A 19,285-nucleotide genomic window follows, 5' to 3' on the forward strand; every position below is an offset into this window, starting at 1 on the left:
CTGGATTATTGTATACAATCAAGACATGCTGGACTGCACTTTGTGGTGTTGCCTGTCTGTAGACTTGGTAAAGCAGTAAGAAGGGTTGAAATCATGAAAGCCCCCAAAAGAGACTATCAGTGAATGAAGGTCAATATGTTTCTCGCTCAATGTCTATTCTACGTGCGATTCTTCAGGACTGAAATAGTGAAAACTATCTACACTTACTAGTTGGTGACATGGATGTTTGCTCACATCACATCTTTACTCACATCACCTATGTATCTACCTATTATGGTTTACCTGCCAGGTTTGGAACTACCCAATTCTATAGACTAACCAGGCTTCAACAGTACCCGGTAGGTCAGACATGAGATTTTCTCATGTGCTAAGAATTTTGCGAATTCCGCACGTTTTTTTGGGCTACCATCGCCTACCAGGTCCGGTCCAGTAGTTCCAGACTTGACAGGTAACCCATAATAGGTAGATACACAGGTGATGTGAGTACAGATCCATGTCACCAACTAGTAAGTGTTTTCACTATTTCGGTCCTGAAGAATCGCACGAAGAATAGACATTGAGCAAGAAACATGTTGACCTTCATTCACTAATAGGGATGCTGAAGCCAAGACATCAAGCTTAGGGGAGTGCCCTATTAATTGTTTTTACTTAGGGCAGGAGACCTCTAGAATAACGTTTGATCTTATAGGTACTCCCAGTCCTATTTTAATTCACTTATTCAACATACACATCTACATATTTCTGGCCTCTCACCCCCACCTCACCAAACGGCTATTTGAAAAAGATCTCTAAGAAAGTGCCCCTAATATAGAGAGCCTGTTGGGTATTGCACCACCGACCCAACGAGGAGAAGCCCAGATGATGAAGCATGGCACTTGAAAGGGTGTGTGAGGGCATTAAAATCCAATATATGGACTCCCAACTTTGAACCCTCAAGGTCAAGTGGGTGGTGTTTCCCTGACTCCGATATCTAAACACTTAGGAACAGCATAATCTTTATTTCTGACAATGAAAAATAAGTCCTAGACCCCAATAATGTGTGCTGGTGCCCACCAACGGCAACTACTTGCACAAATTAAGCACTGCCCACAGCCAAGTTTCCATTCTTCTGACAATTGCTTTTTGCCTCTCTGCTGCCTGTATTTGGGCAGGTCCCCAGGGTGTGTCGTTACATAATGATGTAAGACGTGTTGCTGTATGGTTTGACTACAAGTGCTCTTGGGAGTCTCTCTTTTGCATTTGTTCGGTTGCCAAGCTTCGCCCCACCCTGTCTCTGCACACATAGCTCTGAAGCCACAAACACTGCATTTATTTCTTTGCCAGGCAAGGAGTCGCCCGCAATTGAGCATAAGATAAATAAGCAGCAACAAAAGCTTGTAAATAATATTTTAAAAAACTTCCACTCAAAGCGGTGGTGACACCACGACAATGTTGCTACTCCTGAGTTTCAAAAACAGAATGGAAATCAAGAGAGAAAATTACTCGCTTGAAAGGATTTCCCTTCCTGTACAACGCTCACCAGGCGCACATCAATGTACCTGCTGTCACTGCAGTCCGGGAAAAAAAAACATTAGCAATGCAATACGTCTTGCCTTTGATTAAGTTAATGCCATTTGCTTTGCTAATGGTATTGTATAGCAAAGCAAATGGCTTTAACATAATCAAAGGCAAGACCTATTGCATTTTTAATGCTTGGCATTGGCATGGCCAATAGGTCTCGCCTTTGGGACCTTATAAGTATTTAGCCATGCAACAGTTGATGTTGTTGCACCAAGTATATTATGCTGGATAAATAAACACGTATAAGTTCCCAAAGGCAAGAATTATTGGCTATGCCAATGCTTGTTAAATGGACTCTGCATATTTTTTTACACCATTCCGTTAGAGTTTGTATTGATTCGTAATTATTTTATTTTTAATGGTCCTTTCTATTTACAGCAGCGCAAAACTACAATGGCCTGTATATTTACCACACCATATTCAGGATGGGTTGCTGAAATTGTAATATGGTTTGTGGTCAGTTGACTCTGAATATTTGCAGCAAGTTTATTTATGGCTTAGATTTATTGACAATCTGTTTACTATCTTGGAAAGGTGGAGAGGAAATGCTTTATAACTTTGTGGCATACCTGAACATGAAGAAGAAGAATATTAAGTTGACAATGAATCTCAGCTAAAGTGAGATCGGATGTTATGGGTTTGCTGGTATCTGTAAATAATATACTTGTGGTCATTGAAAATGTTGTAAATTCAGCCATAAACCACAAAAAAATGTAATATTGAATGACGATTAAGAATTTTTTTTTAATTAAATCCTTTATGAACCGCTTAATGACTGTTGTAGTTTATGTAATTATTCGATTGTATGAAATTGTATCTGGGAAGTACAATTTATCAACTAAAAGTTCAAACAGCAGAACATTTTAGATCAATAAAAAAAATTAAATTATGATGGCAATATTGCAGGTGTTAATTATTGGAACATGCATCATTGTATAATTATACTTACTATAGAGAACTATAGAGAATTAATATTCAGATTAAAGGAAACCAAACATATTATTTTGCCTTTCAAAGTATGCACTTTTTAGGACCAAACAATTAAATGGTTCTTTGCATTCCTTTAATGTGATGCTGCAATTTCCATAACTGTAATAAAATTAAGAATGCATTTTAACAAATATTTAGACAAACATTGGTTTCATTGGCATTTTTGCAATGCAGTACTACATTCATTTGTGATTGTAGAAAATCAGTGCTTAATTTGTCAACAACTAAAAAGTCAGTGCCAGGGCCCTTCTCAGGAGGCCATTGCAGCTTGCAACCCATTGCCCCTGCAAGCGCAGCCAATGACAGTACCAACAGAACTAAAATTATACTCTTACAAGTATGACAAGTCAGGCTATTACACACCACCCAAACTACAATGCTTTGGGCGGAAGGTATTACTAGTCATTTTTTCATTGTATATTGAATCGGAAAACAACTGTTGTTGTGCTCATTTCAAAATTAGACAGATGGCTCCACCATTTGGTGTACTGTTATAAGCGCCGGTGTTGACAAATAAGTGCTGAGTACCGGAAACCGCCGGCTCAAATTAAGCACTGGTTGTCATGCTTGCTGGAGTGTGCAGAGTATAGTGAAATAATGAATAAAAGGGTGATCTATTTTATATTCTTTCTTTTGCATTTGAAAGCATATGTGCTTGCAGTTCAACTAAGTATTAATAAGGTAATTGGAATTGGAATCTCCTATTATGCACTGTTATAATTAATGCAGTTGATGTTTGCTTGCTTGTTGGTCTTTTACATTTATATTGAAAGTGTTAATATAACTCCCTGAATTGCACTAAGCACTTTATATGAGGATCTGGAAAAAGGTGGGCTGGGGCTCCCTAATCTGAGGGATTATTATTTTGCGTATTATGCACAGTATATGCCAAGGTTTAAAATAGAATCTCACACTGGAATATTTTTTAACTATTTTTTAATGATAATAATAATTCTGAGTTTTTAAAACGCCTGGTTACACTTGCCAGTGTGTCCCTGCGCTATCAAGGACTGAGCAGCAGCCTGGACAGATGGCGCAAGAAAGTTTCTGCTCCGGAAAAGTAGTGCTTTTGCAGCTGATTTGCACAGAGTTTCAGATAAGCAATCCGTTAAAAATGGCAAAATCACCCAAAAAAGTCCGATATAAGAGCATGCATTGTTTTTTTCTAAAACGCAGCGATTGTTTTAGAAGATATGCTATTCCTTTTTTTTTTAACACAGCAACCCCTTTAGCCGAACTCGTTATTGAATAATGGACTAAAGTCCCATCGGAAATGGGGCGTGGCTAGCCAGGCAGCGAAATGGCCGCTTCTTGAGCGAGCTCCGCCGGCTGAGTCATATATCCTAAAATAATCCTGCCAACAACGCGACTGCGAGGGCACAACTCCACCGCATTGCAGTGCGGACATCCTTGTGCACCCGGAGGCCGATTTTCAGAGGCCAGAGCGGAAGTTGAGGTGCCTCGGAGCCGACAACTGGAGAGACCGGGTGAGGCTGTTGCTGAGGCCGGGGTCCGACCTGGCTTCCCCGGACGCACCTCCAAATTGAGCCAGAGGTCGTGCGGGCCTCTCGTGGTCGGAGCGGAGCTCCTGCGGCGGGTGCTCCGGAGGCTGGAGCGTGGATGCGTGGCTGCGCAGTTATGACACTGCAATCCTGAACCACGTCAACTGATGATGCGACATCGCTGCCTGCGCTGTCGGCTGTGCCGTGACATTGATGTCCTGTGATCTTTTGGCACCAGAGGCACGACCATTGTTATAGTAGAACATACCACTGGCTTCAGCGTTACCCTATAAGGAGCTAAACACCGGAGATTGGGGGACCTGCCTGTTACACACGTGAGGATCTCTTCTGTGTCGTTCTCTGCCACTGCGGACCCCAGACCCTTGTCCTTACCAGGAGGCGGGGGAAGACCCCACACGTGCCACGCCGCATTCCGCTGTGCACCGTGCTCGCAGCGGTCTATTACTAGGTCGCCATGGGCAAGAACAATGCCTGTCAACCTAAAATCACCTTTGAAAACAAGCGCCCTGCCAAACAGACAGGCCACGATGCCTTGGGGGATGCAGGGGTTGATGTATCCGGTGAAAGCCAAGGGGAAGACCTTAGATCTTTGATGCTGGAAATGCGCACCAGTCTCCGAAACATTGATGCCAAATTGGACACCTTGACATCCCAGCTTGAGTCAGTGAAATCTCAGGTCTCCACTCATGAAACACAGCTAAATTGCTTGGAAAATCTCCACACTGAACATCACAAGTTCCAACAAGAAACAAAAGAGCAAATCTCACACATGGACTGGCTACTGGCTGTTATACGGGAGAAGAACGACGATTTGGAGGCGCGCTCCAGGAGAAACAACGTCCAAATCACGGGGATTCCGGAGATGACGGCCATCACAAGGATGGAAGTGTATGTGACGGATCTCCTACATGAGCTCTTCGACCCTCACCTCTCCACCGTATTTGTGGTGGAACATGCTCACAGGGCGCTAGGCCCGAAACCACTGGTGGTACAAAAGTGAGGTGGTGATGGACGGAGCATCTGAATCAATCAAACACTCACACCCAGCCAAAAGATCTGGGTTTAATCCATCAATGTTCTTTAGCCCACTCTGCCACCCCAGTTCAGACATGGCTACATGCAAATCAGTCTGACCCTGTGCCTCGTGGGAACAGTCCAGCCCGAACTGCCAAGCCATGACTTCCCTGGACCGGAAACAAGCTTCTGAGGACCGGTTTCTGGCATTCCAGCCGTCTTCAGCCCGGCTTGCTTTAATCCAGTGGCAAACTGAGCAAGGGACTCACGTCTGAGCATACCCTGCCACACTTATGGCGGCCAAAAGCGGTACAAAAGGGGGTGGTGATGGACGGAGCATCTGAATCAATCACACTCACACCCAGTCAAAAGATCTGGGTTTAATCCATCAACGTTCTTTAGCCCACTCTGCCACCCCCGTTCAGACATGGCTATATGCAAATCAGTCTGACCCTGTGCCTCATGGAACCAGTCCAGCCCAAACTGCCAAGCCATGTCTTCCCTGGACCGGAAACAAGCTTCTGAGGACCGGTTTCTGGCATTCCAGCCGTCTTCAGCCCGGCTTGCTTGAATCCAGTGGCAAAGTGAGCAAGGGACTCACGTCTGAGCATACCCTGCCACACTTATGGTGGCCAAAAGCGGTACAAAAGGGGGTGGTGATGAACGAAGCATCTGAATCAATCAAACACTCACACCCAGACAAAAGATCTGGGTTTAATCCATCACCGTTCTTTAGCCCACTCTGCCACCCCAGTTCAGACATGGCTATATGCAAATCAGTCTGACCCTGTGCCTCATGGGAACAGTCCAGCCCGAACTGCCAAGCCATGTCCACCGGTGGGCAGCACGCCTAGACCAATACTTGCCAAACTCTTGAATTATCAGATCAGAGACTTGGAGTTGCGGCTGGCGAGAGAAAAGGCACGAATTACACATAAAGGTAATACCATCTCCTTTTATCCTGATTTTACGCCGACGGTGCAGGCCGCACGGCGGGAGTTCCTCCCAGCAAAGCGTCTGTTGCTACAAGCCGAAATCCCGTACTCGCTTTTATATCCTGCTAAAATCAAGGTCTCCCATGATGGCACCACACACTTTTTTATTGACTCTAACTCCGCTATCAAATTTGCCAAGCATGTCTGTGGCCCGAAAGCGAAAGTAGCAGGCATTGAGAAAGACAGAGGCAATGACCATCTGAGTGATAATGATTGAACAACCGGCCTCGTATTGTCTGGGTCATTACCTGAGCCGTAGCTATGTTTCTCAAGGACACTGGTTGTTGTCTCAATGCTATTGTTTATACGCCTAAATGACAAAAACTGTCTATACTGCTCCTTAGATAATATGATATCCTTTTGTCATTTTCGTTATTATGCAATGTCTTATTACTTAAGTGTTATGTTGGGGTCTTGCTGAAGCGTTTATCATTTTCTCAGCCACCCTGTGTGAACGGGAGTGTATGCGTGTGCTACCGCGCCTCCGAGGGGTGGTTCCCAATATTTCGTTTTGTCCACTCTCGTAGTGGATTTGGGGGGGATTTGTCACAACCTGTAAGGGAGGTTGGAGCGGGTGGGGGGGGGGGGGGGGAGGGTTAGGTTGGTTATAGTTTATCGATTGTTAAGTCTTCTACCTCTTCCAAAGATGCACTGGCAGGTTATATGTATTAGGGTGGCGGGCGCACATACATTTCTTCAGGCACTCCGATAGGGACAAATACTAATCTGTTTAGAATCCTCACCTGGAACGTTCGGGGACTAAATGATGGGCGAAAGGCACGATTAGTGCATGCATATTTAGTGACGCACCACATAGACATATGCTTTTTACAAGAAACCCACCTGAACTCCAAACCATCACCGCGCTTGAAACATAGTAGATGGGCAGATGTACACTCTGCGATTTATTCTAATTATGCCAGAGGGGTGGCCATACTTATTCGTAGGGGGTTGGACTGGAGAGAATATGGAGCTGAGACAGATCCTGAAGGGAAATACATAATACTCCAGGGCCGCTTTGGTGGTAAACCTGTTGTCTTGGCGGCCCTATATGGGCCAAATGTAGACTCCCCAGAATTTTATAGGGAGGTCTGGGCAAAAATAGCTTCTACTAACTGCAACACCATAATTTGGGGAGGTGACTTTAATGCGGTGCTTAATGACACGCTAGATAGAAGAGGAGCGCCAAAACCACTACACCCCACTGCCAGTCAGGCCCTTCATGACCTCATGGAAGAAGGGAATTTGATTGACATCTGGAGGCTCAGACATTTAGACTTACAGGAGCGAACATTCATTTCGAGTCATCATGCCGCCTGGTCCCGATTGGATTACTGGCTTGTGTCCTCAGATGTGGCCACCTGGACGGTGGAGGTACGCCACCTTGCCCGCTCCTTATCTGACCACGCCCCCTGCCTGTTGACACTTGCCCTCCCTGATCTGCCGACCAAGGCCTTTAGCTGGAAACTCCCACAACACGCCCTGTTAGACGATGCATTCAGGGAAGAAATTAGATCCGATATCGCAGACTACTTTGACCTAAATGCTGGTTCGCTGTCCACGGTTGCAACTCTGTGGAACACCTTCAAGGTGGTAATAAAGGGGAAATGAATAGGTAGACAGGCCGGGGTCCTAAAGGCCATTAGGGGTACCCTAGCGGGAATAGAGACGCAAATCAGAGAGTTCGAGCAGCGCTTCTGCGCTGATGCAAGTCCACAAGTGGCGAAAGAACTGAAGACAAAGCTTTTAGATTACGCAGAAGAGGCTCAAAGGGAACTTACATTTTTAGGTAAATATGCTGAGGCCCAACGCTATGGCGAGTGGGACAGGCCGTTCCGAAAGTTGGCCAACATGATTCGTAAACCTGGTCCACACCTTACATCCACATGATTCAGGCTTCTTCTGGGAACACTGTGCTGGGACAAGCGGAAGTTCTGAGTGAATGAGTGCCTACTATGCTGATCTATACACTGCCACGCAGTCAGAATGTTCAGACGGCCTGCAAGAGTTCCTTGACTCAATGGTACTGGTGTGGTTCAATGATACACACCAGAAGTACATAAACTGTCTATGACAATAGAAGACATTAAGCTGGTAATAAAGAGCTTTCCACTTAACAAAGCCCGGGACCTGATGGTCTCACAACTGCGTTCTATAAGGCCTATGCCGAAGTACTCGCCCCGCGATTGCATGCGGTGTATGAAGAAGCATTAGAGGCAGAGATCCTTCCGGCATCCATGCGGGAGGCACTCATTATGACGCTGTTAAAACTGGAAAAGGATGAAGCGGAGCTGGATTCTTACCGCCCGCTGTCCCTCAAAAATGTGGAAGTAAAAATTTATGCAAAACTACTGGCAGACCGCCTCCACCCTCTCCTTCCGATGGTGGCCCTCCCGGACCAGTCAGGGTTTATACCCGGATGCTCCACGGCGCACAATCTCAGGACGATTTTCTCAGTCCTGCACTACCTACATCCCACAGTCCAGGCTGCCGCCATATTTTTGGATGCCACAAAGGCATTTAATTCACTCGAATGGCCATATCTATTTCGCATTCTTGTACGCATGGGATTCAGCACACTATTCATAAGGTGGATCAAGCTGCTGTATACTGAGCCACTGGCCAGAGTTAGGGTTAATGGCTTGATATCGGAAGCATTTCCGGTCACCCGAGGCACCAGACAGGGGTGTCCATTATCACCGCTGTTATTCGCCATCGCCATGGAGCTTCTTGTGGCTCAAATACGCCAGCACCATACGGCCAGGGGGAAAGGCTTCAGCTCTCGCAATTTGTTGATCTCCATGTATGCTGACGACATCACCCTATATATATTAAACACTTCTGACAACCTAGACCCAGAGCAACGAGAATTTATAAAATTCGGGGGGCTGTCGGGGATATCTATCAACTGGAAGAAGTCAGTCGTGTTTCCGTTAACAGATGGGACCCCTGAGGTCATATCTGAATTTCCATTGCGCTGGGAAGCGGAGGAAGTCGAATATTTGGGCATCTGGCTGTGTCGAAATTTACAAGACATCTGGACCATGAACTTTGGAAGGGCCATTGCATGGCTTGAGGGTAAAATGGCAATATGGGCCAAACTTCCTCTGTCATTCGCCGGAAAGGTGGCACTGTCAAAGATAGGGATACTACCGAAATTCTTGTATCTCTTCGCAAATGTACCGATCCCGCTCACACAGCATTTTTTTTAAATGTCTCCATTCTCACTTGCATTCTCTCATATGGGCGGGTGGCCAGGCAAAGGTTTCCTGGGACCTCCTGACTTTTCCGCTGCGACAGGGTGGGTTGGGTGCTCCAGATATGCAACTTTATGCACTATGTGCAGAAGCCCAATTCCTACATTTGCAGTTGAGATGGACATGGTGCGCCGACACCTTTGACGGTAGGGCTCTACAAAAAAACGTCGAGCCCTGGCGCGGATGTGGACACGGCGGACACATTGAGGTGGGCTTGGCGGGCCCTCCAGAGGCCCGCCCGTCTCCAAGCACTATTTGCTCCGGCAATCCCCCTCCGTAACAATCCATTGCTGGCCTGCTTGGAGTAAAGTGGAGGTGTGGTTGAGCTAGATGGCACCCAGATGCATACCTTTGCGGACTTGTACCCGGACGGGACATTTCGCCCCGCCCCTGCTGGTGTAGACGGCGGAGAGGTGCCATTTAGGGAGAAGTTTGCGTACCACAAACTTCGGACGGCGTGTCAAACGCTGTGCGATGACTTTACAGAAGCTCCCGCTACATTTAAGGCTCTGCAAAGCATCCTTGCGAGAGCATCGCCGCGCAACTGGCGACTAGACTGTACACGGCCATGCAAGACCAAGCTCCGATTATCCAACCACAGTCTTTGAGGCTCTGGAATGAAGAATTAGATCTCCCGCTAGATGAGGAACAATGGACCTTTTGCTGTAGGCAGCAGCTCGAATTATCCCCAAATTACAAGCTGCGCCTCATTCACTTGTTTGCACAGGTACTATAGAACTCCTATTAGCTTACACCGCATGTGATTGAGGGACGATGAAAGATGCTGGAGATGTGGGTTTGAGCCTGCCTCATTCCTTCATATGGCCTGGGACTGTCCGAAACTCAGGGACTTCTGGCATGACATTTCTGAGGCGGTCAATCAAATAGTTGATAGGACTGACACCCTTACTCCACATCTGGGCCTGCTAGGCCTTGTAAAGGATACTGAGCCCCGGAAACGAAAACTGTATGCCCTCCTGTTGTTATATGCCTTATGGCAAATCGCTATAAGATGGGGTAGATGAAAGGCACCCACGTTTAAGGCATGGTTGACGGATGGATGTATGACGTTACAACGGATGCTTTTACCACGCATGCCTTTACAACGCGGTTTTTACATCGCAAACCTTTACAACGCATAGCGCTTTGGGGTGCTGGATAGTGAATAGTTTAATTTACTATTCCAACTCCAGTCCCCGTGGACACTAGGGAAGGTGTTGGATAAAAAATTAAACTTACTCCTTATCCTAGAGCGCCCCCAGCGCAATGCGTTGTAATGGTTTGCATTGTAAAAGTTGCGTCGTAAAGGCACTGCGTTGTAAAAGATGCGTTGTAAAGGATGTTTCCCTTGATGGATGTAAGTTACGGCCACACACAACTGGGGCTATTTTGGGAACTGATGCCTGCAGCTTCTAGACCTTAAGACATTTGGGAGCCCTTTTTGCAATGGACCAGGACTCAGGATCAATCCCCCCAGCCGGGAGACTCGGAAGAAGGACCTTGAGTATGTTTCTGCTGATTTACTGGGTGTGAGAGCTGTTGTCATTCTCTGTTTCACAGATCCGCAGTTTTTGACGGACTGTCATTGCCATTATTATGCGCACTGTACATGCATGATGCTCCCATGTTCCCAGGTATCCACCTAGATAATTGTCTCGAGAAGTCGTGATGTGCTTATGGTATAACCTTTTACTCCACCCAAAGTTATTACTCAATCTAGAATGTGTAGATGTAGCCTTGCCCTGCACTTGGTGCAGACGAATCTGCCAGTGTTATAATATGCCGACCTGACTAGTTTTTGATGTTAGGATTTGTTTTATTTGTATGTTTGACTTGTACACCCCGCAAGCACTGATTCGAAATATGTGATTGTATATGTCTTCTTTGTTTTGCAAATGCCAATAAAAACAATTTGAAAAAAAAAATCCCATTTTGCAAAGGAAGGTTTTTCTAAATTTCAGGATCCAGTTTGGGTTACTGAGGTAAGAGATAATGCAGTATGTGTGTTAAATGGACAATGGTTGCATTTGTCTAGGATTTCCAAGGTAAAAAGAATGTACTAATGAAACCAAGAACTGTGAAGGAAAGGATACAGAAGTACTAAGAGATGGTGTGAAAAATTCATCAGATAAGAAGTATGGAAATGTGGTTAGAAATTCTGATTTTTATGTTAAGAACGGCTTGTTGAACTATCAGACTTTCCAAAAGATACACATAATAATTCCTTGTGTTAAATCTATATTTTACCCACAGAATAGTTCTTTGTTACATCTATAGTTTATTTTTATTTTTAACTCTATACTTGGTTTCTTATTTATAGTCTTGTATACCAGTTGTTTTTAGTATTTATTAAGATTGTCCTTTTTTAAATAGGAAAAGGGATGTGTGGCATTCTGATTAAGTATTTTATTCATATTTAATATTGTTGTTGTTATACTGTAAGAAATGTCATTGGCTTTCATAGTGTTCTATTCTGGAATGCGCGTATCTTCTGTTCAAGAGCTCTGTTTAACGTCAGATGCCCTGGGCTCTTTCTACTGGCATCTTATCTTCATGCTATATCTACAATAAATACTTAAACAAAAACAAAAAATGTCCCATCGGAAATAGTTCAAAAATGGGACAAAGTAGGGTGTAGGAAAATATCAGACTTTCTCCTGAAGGGAAGATGGCTCCACATTTCTGAAATTTCTGAGTTGATTCAAAATTATTTTCTTCTCCTTGGCTCTTGTAGAATGTTATATAATGCTTTAAGCAATTTGGATCTGGGTCAGATAAATGGGAGTATAAATATTGTATTTGTGCTATTTGAAGCAGATTCAGATAAAAGTCCAGGGGGACAGAAAAAACTCTTGGCTTCTGTCAAATCTCCGGACCTTATCCAGAAAGCTATTGCAAAATGGGGGAAATATGATGGGGTGGAATTAACAGCTAAAATATGGAGTGAAGTTAATAAACTTAATTTCTGTGTGTTACGTGGAGCTAACTGGCATCGGAAGTTATTTTTTAGCAAATGGCTGCTGTATAGAACCCCACAATTTCTCGCACTGGTTAATCCTGATCAGTCAAGTCACTGCTTTTGGTGCTTAAAAGGGCCAGCAGCAATTGGATGCACATAAGTAGTCAGTGCCCTTTGGTCTAGGGCAGGGGTACTCATAGTACGACCCGCGGGCCGCCAGCGGCCCGGCAAGCCTTCCGTGGCGGCCCGTGGACCTTGTAGATATTGTACCAGTTTAAAAGAAAAAAATTCAAGAGTGTCAGCAAACACTGCCAGACTCGGGGGGGGGGGGGGGCTCTGCTCTATAGGGGCCGGGAGATTCCAGCCATTAAGAGTGGAGCTGCAGGGGCCGCAGAAGGGGTGAAACACAACAAAGCCTCATTAACAAGGTAATGGTCTTTTAAAGACCTGTGAAGCGCTCCGGTGCGGCTGTGTGCGCGCAAGGCAAATAAATTAATGAAATCAAAAACGAAGAATAAGGAAAGTCCTTGTCAATGACTGTTTGACTAACTCCCTCTTGACTTCACGAACTCTCTCTTGCCTTCACTCATATTCTTTTTTATTGGCTTTCCCGTTCAAGTAAATGTGCGGTTTCCTTTTCAGTTTACAGAAATATGCGGTCTTCTGATTTCTGAGAGTACTCTGTGTATTTTCTTCCCACATATGCTTTGTAATCTTGCTTTTAAAGGAAGCTTGGCCTTTTTCATCACGTTGCACCCTTTTTTGCAGTTGTAAAGCTTAGCTTCCTTAAATTTCCTAGCACAATTAAAAACAAGTGTGAAGCTGTGTGTGATTTAAACCGACATATATGTTCTATTCTTCATATTTGTATAGAGACTGCAAGTCCCTTTCTGTGGCCTATTTGTTTGACAACGTTAGAGAAGAACGACTGGAATTAATTATTCAGTTCTCAAAAACAAACATAATTTATTGTAGTGATTAATTTTTAAAAATGGCTTTATATTGTTTCCAGAACATAAGGGCTCAATCTTTGAGCAGTGCTTTGTTCTTATTTATGCTTGCAATGTTTAAACCATTTACCCAATTATACTTCTATACCCCGCGTTTCTGGATTTTGTCATGTTTTACATTTTTGCATAGGTGAATGTGTTCTTGAGCTTGGGGAGGGCGAGGGAGGGAGAGAGAGGGAGAGAGTCGGGGGAGGGCGAGGGAGGGAGAGAGTCAAGGGAGGGAGAGAGTCAGGGGAGGGCGAGGGAGGGAGAGAGAGGGAGAGAGTCAGGGGAGGGCGTCGGAGGGCGAGGGAGGGAGAGAGTCAAGGGAGGGAGAGAGTCAGGGGAGGGCGAGGGAGAGAGTCAGGGGAGGGCGAGGGAGGGAGAGAGTCAAGGGAGGGAGAGAGTCAGGGGAGGGCAAAGGAGGGAGAGAGAGGGAGAGCCAGGGCAGGGCGAGGGAGGGAGAGAGTCAGGGTAGGGCGAGGGAGGGAGAGAGTCAAGGGAGGGAGAGAGTCAGGGGAGGGCGAAGGAGGTAGGGAGAGCCAGGGCGGGGCGAGGGAGGGAGAGAGTCAGGGGAGGGTGAGGGGGGGAGAGAATCAAGGGAGGGAGAGAGTCAGGGGAGGGCGAGGGAGAGAGAGGGAGAGGCATGGCAGGGCGAGGGAGGGAGAGAGAGGGAGAGTCAGGGCAGGGGGAGGGAGGGAGGGAGAGAGTCAGGGGAGGGCGAGGGAGGGAGAGAGTCAAGGGAGGGAGAGAGTCAGGGGAGGGCGAGGGAGGGAGAGCCAGGGCAGGGCGAGGGAGGGAGAGAGTCAGGGGAGGGCGAGGGAGGGAGAGAGTCAAGGGAGGGAGAGAGTCAGGGGAGGGCGAGGGAGGGAGAGAGAGGGAGAGTCAGGGCAGGGTGAGGGAGGGAGAGAGTCAGGGGAGGGAGAGAGTCAGGGGAGGGCGATGGAGGGAGAGGGAGGGAGATAGTCAAGGGAGCGAGAGAGTCAGGGGAGGGCGAGGGAGGGAGAGAGAGGGGGAGTCAGGGGAGGGCAAGAGAGGGAGAGCCAGGGCAGGGCGAGGGAGAGCCAGGGCAGGGCGAGGGAGGGAGAGAGTCGGGGGAGGGAGAGGGAGGGAGAGAGTCAAGGGAGGGAGTCGGGGGAGGGCGAGGGAGGGAGAGAGTCAGGGAGGGAGAGAGTCAGGGGAGGGCGAGGGAGGGAGGGAGGGAGAGAGAGGGAGAGTCAGGGGAGGGCGAGGGAGAGAGAGGGAGAGTCAGGGGAGGGCGAAGGAGGGAGAGAGAGGCAGAGTCAGTGGAGGGCGAGGGAGGGAGAGGGAGGGAGGGAGAGTCAGGTAAGGGAGAGAGAGGGAGAGTCAGGCGAGGGCAAGGGAGGGCGAGAGAGGGAGAGTCTGTGGAGCGAGGGAGAGAGAGGGAGAGTCAGGGGAGGGCAAGGGAGGGAGTTAGAGGGAGAGTCAGGGGAGGGTGAGGGAGTGAGAAGGAGGGAGGTAGGCAGAGGGAGGGAGACAGAGGGAGGGAGGGAGACAGAGGGAGGGATAGTGACAGAGGGAGGGAGACAGAGGGTGAGAAGGAGGGAGACAGAGAGAGTGAGGGAGGGAGACAGAGAGAGAGAGGGAGGGAGTCAGAGAGAGAGGGAGGGAGACAGAGAGAGAGAGGGAGGGAGACAGAGAGAAAGAGGGAGGGAGACAGAGAGAGAGGGAGGGAGACAGCAAGAGGGAGTGAGACAGAGAAAGACAGGGATGGAGGGAGACAGAGGGAGAGAGAGGGAGGGAGACAGAGGGAGAGAGAGAAAGAGAGAGAGAGGGAGGGAGAGAGAGGGAGGGGGACAGAGAGAGGGAGAGAGAGAGAGAAAGAGAGAGGGAGGGAGGGAGAGAGAGAAAGAGAGGGAGGGAGGGAGACAGAGGAAGGAAGAGATAGAGAGAGGGAGGGAGACAGAGAGAGAGAGAGAGATTTGTGTATGCTAGGTCTGGTGGCTCAGTGGACGAAGAGGTCTGCTGCAGGGGCCTGTGTTCAACCTCATGGTCACAGTTTTTTTTTGCTCTAGCCCCGCACCCCTCTCTGACTGACCCCGCCCCCACCGGTGCCGCCCTCGGACACAAACCACACTGTAAATTTGGCCCCTGAGAGAAAGTTTGTGAGTACCCATGGTCTAGGGGTTCTGGAATTAATTATTTCTGTTTCTGGAAACCGAATGGCAAATCAAACTTGCATCCAAGATTTGCTTCAAAGTCTTGGCATATGATCCATCTCTTGGCCTAATTGAGAAAAGGGTAAAATTAGTATATATTGCAATGGCGGTGGCCAGATGCCTTCTGCGTCAAAAATGATGCTCACAACAGGCTCCAACATGAATTATTGGGTCCGGAAAATGAAGAAAGTCAGTAATAGTGAACGGCTTTATCGCCATGCGAAATGGGGCAATTATGACGTTTGAAAAGTTGTGGGAACTATATTTTGAGTAGAAATAAATGTAAATGTGTTTGTATTTATATAGCGCCTTCTACCCAGAGGTCTCGTAGCGCTGTATTCATACTGCTGTGGAATCCTTCCTGGCTTTCCTGTGAAATGTCCACTCCTGGGCACCCCCAAGGTGAAGCCAGGAATCCAAGCGCTGCTGGGGCCGCTGTGGAGATTAAGCAAGCTATTGCCCAAAGTCACAGAGTGGGAGCCATGATTAGACTAGGTATCAAGGCGAGAATTATCAGGTCTGGGGAGATTGAGTTCAAGAGCCGCCGAGGCATGAATTGAACCCTGGTCCCGGGCCCAGCCTCTGCATCAGGGTCTGCCGCTCTAACCATTGAGCCACGCTTCTCCATAGATGACTTAACTGTTATTCTGCCATTTTGCACATCATATCCCCGCTTTAGGATTTTAAGTGATTCAAACAGCTTAGTTTAAGGGGGCACTAGAATGATAGTATATATTTTGCACATCTTATTCTCACATGCACTTTTAGCATTTCGCATTGTCTATTTTTGAAGGTTGCTAGAATTATATATATATATATATATATATATATATATATATATATATATATATATATATATATATATATATATATATATATATATATATATATATATATATATACCTGGTTTATGGTTTGATTTTCCTGGTGCTTCTTCAAGTAGCATCTCTTAAGCCTGCTGTTTTTTGTATCTCTGAATATGAATATGTATATTGTATTTATTGATTATTGGTGCATAACCAACATTTTGGTACTGTCTTAAATAGAATGTGCAATAAAATATTTTTAAAGGACCCTACTGATATTTTATTAGGTAATGTCATACCCAGTTGCCTACCGCTCATTTTCTCCTAAATTATCACCTGAATGCCAATATTCCAAACAAAAGGACAAGCCTTTAAATGTTATGGATGTTTCTTATAGTGCAAACAGATGAATAGTAACTTTGTTTAAATGATTCTTGCAGGTCCCTTATCGCTACTTTCAGCCATTTGGCTTTGGCCCTCGTGCCTGTTCAGGGAAATATATTGCCATGGTAATGATGAAAGCTATCTTGGTGACCCTACTGAAGAGATACAGCATGCAAACCATCATGGGGAGATGTTTAGAGAATATACAGAACAACAATGATCTCTCCGTACACCCAGATGAAACACAGTCCTCGCTGGAGATGGTTTTTCTTCCCAGAAATGGAACCATTTGAAAATTAAAGAACAGTCGTTATTAATGTCTACATCAATCATTTTTATCTGCAGTAATACTGATGTGTTGTCACCTTTCAATTACCTTACTGTAACTGAACTATAACTGCAAAGAAATGTATATTTGTATAACCTGTCATCAGCATACTTTTACCGATATGGAACATTTGTCTTGAAAATGCCATACATTGAAATAGTATTTTAAGACGTATAATATGGAATCGTGCCTGTGTATACATACTGGTCCCTTTTATAAGTTAAGCGGATACATGAACAGAGATTCCTGGTGACCGGAAATTCCATCTCACACACACCCACACACACATCCACACACGCAGACACACACACAGACACACGCATACACACACACACACACTCAAACACTAACTATATGTTAAAACTCCATGGAATGAGGAACAATTGCACCGTGGGGACCCTGATGTACAAGGTAGAATTAATTTCACATTGAATTCACGATTCAATTTGTTTTAAGACAAACATTTACCACCTTCTTTGAATCAGTGTAAAGTAAATGGGAAGAAGAGGGTAGGTGTGGAAAGAAGAGAATGTTGCCTGGCCTTGATGAAAGGTTGGGCAGGGGGCAGTGGCCAGACTACATTGCTGGCCATTTCCCAAATTTAAATGGCTGGGGTTTCTGGCCAGTACCATGGGGTCCAGTGTACCCACCCCCGGGAAAGGCGGATACATGAACACTGGCTCACTCCTCAGTAAACTGAGCAGAATTCCAGATGGGATTTGTGCTCCTCTCAACTTGTAAGCATGGCTGTAATATGTAGCATAATATGAAGCTCATTAACTAGGGAAACGTATACATCTCATTTTCTGTACAATATTTTGCATTTCAAACAATATATTTTCTACAATTATCTGTAAAGATTACTATTTATGAGTTTGCTTCTTTTGATGTTTTCAGTTTTGAACCTTAAAGTGACAGGTTAAAATAGCCAAACCAAATTGTTTTCCTACATTTGGGAATGCTGTGAAATCGGAAACAAAATATTAAATTACATGAATACTAAATTTAGATTGAATGACAGATAAAACAAATGTAATTTGTATATGTTAGCATATTTTAACTGCACTGTGGTATTTCTAGCAACAGATCATCGCCACACATGAATTAAACTATAATGTTTTACACCAAAATATTGTAATTCTCATGCTAAAAATTGTGTTTGGTGTCTTGTAAATTCCTGTAAATTAAAAACCATAAAGCGATACAAATCACAAAGCATGACGTGTCTTCTGTTGAAATGGCGTGTATAGTAGCCATTGATATCATATTTACAGTGTTAGCAATGTGGTCAAGGGCTCAATAAGTGTTGAATACGCGCTGCGCCTTAACACTTTATATATCAAATGAGAACGTGCCCTGTTTGCCAGTGGGTGGTGGGCACCTTTTTTCTATTAGTTGAAAATCGAACTGTTTGCATTGGGCCCGCCAAATAGTGACAAACAAAGTTATGGGAGTAGGGAATAGGATACAATATCGTTTCATGTTTAATAGCGAAATGTATAGGCCGCTGTATAAAATCCTAGAGATTTTACAAAGCGCCACCTTTTGCTTTATACCGACCATAGGGCCTTGGCAATTTCGGTTGAAAGTCTTAGGACCATCTCGCCTTCAGGAGACAACTCAAGACCTGGCTGTTCGAACAATAGCGTACCCCTTCCCCCAAGCGCCTTGAGACCCTTCCGGGTGAGTAGTGCGCTATACAAATGTTATGATTGATTGAAGATTACCAGCAAAGGAAAGCGTAGTTATGGACGCAATCAAATATAAGGTATGTAAAGTTATAGAGTATTAGTTATTCTTTGACTTAGAGTCATATGTGTTAAATCCTGCACCAACCCAAACAATCCAGAAATGGGCTGGGATCTCTCCAGTTTGAGTTCAAAGCCTTCCAGTGTGTTTATCTATGATCACCCAATGACGTTGTCGGCATCTGAAGGTTCTTAGATGAATTATGTGCAAGGTGGCAGTCAAACCCTTTCAGCCTGGCATGTGCTCAGGAGCCAACTTGTACAGGTAGCCTGAGCCTGTGATTCAGTAAGTCTTGTAAATTTAGATTTGATCATGGACTTTCCTGGGAGCCAATGGAGTGCTTTCATGGCTGGATTGAAATGGGTCTTTTTTTTTAAGGCTTAGAAAAGACTTAGGCTGCCTGGTCTTAGAGTGCTTGCAATCTTCCAGTGAGCTTTCTTGGAAGGCCTCTGTAGCTTTTATTACAGTAGTCTCATCGACCCATCACTGAAGGCGTGTCAAATTAATATTGTCTCTGACTTTTACAAGGGAATGGTTTTTTGAGTAAAGAA

General features: G+C 45.5%; 1 protein-coding gene across 1 annotated transcript in view; it reads left to right on the top strand.

Moving 5' to 3' along the window:
- Window positions 1-18,184, top strand: part of CYP19A1 (cytochrome P450 family 19 subfamily A member 1) — a 190,290-nt gene extending 172,106 nt beyond the window's left edge. Inside the window, exon 9 of the mRNA XM_086958293.1 lies at window positions 16,714-18,184. Coding sequence (XP_086814419.1) covers window positions 16,714-16,950 — 237 coding nt within the window. The 3' untranslated portion in view covers window positions 16,951-18,184. The remainder of the gene's footprint in view (window positions 1-16,713) is intronic.
- Window positions 18,185-19,285: the final 1,101 nt, after the last annotated feature.

The sequence above is a fragment of the Lissotriton vulgaris genome, chromosome 2_1 (assembly GCF_964263255.1).
Source record: "Lissotriton vulgaris chromosome 2_1, aLisVul1.2, whole genome shotgun sequence".
Taxonomy (NCBI): domain Eukaryota; kingdom Metazoa; phylum Chordata; class Amphibia; order Caudata; family Salamandridae; genus Lissotriton; species Lissotriton vulgaris.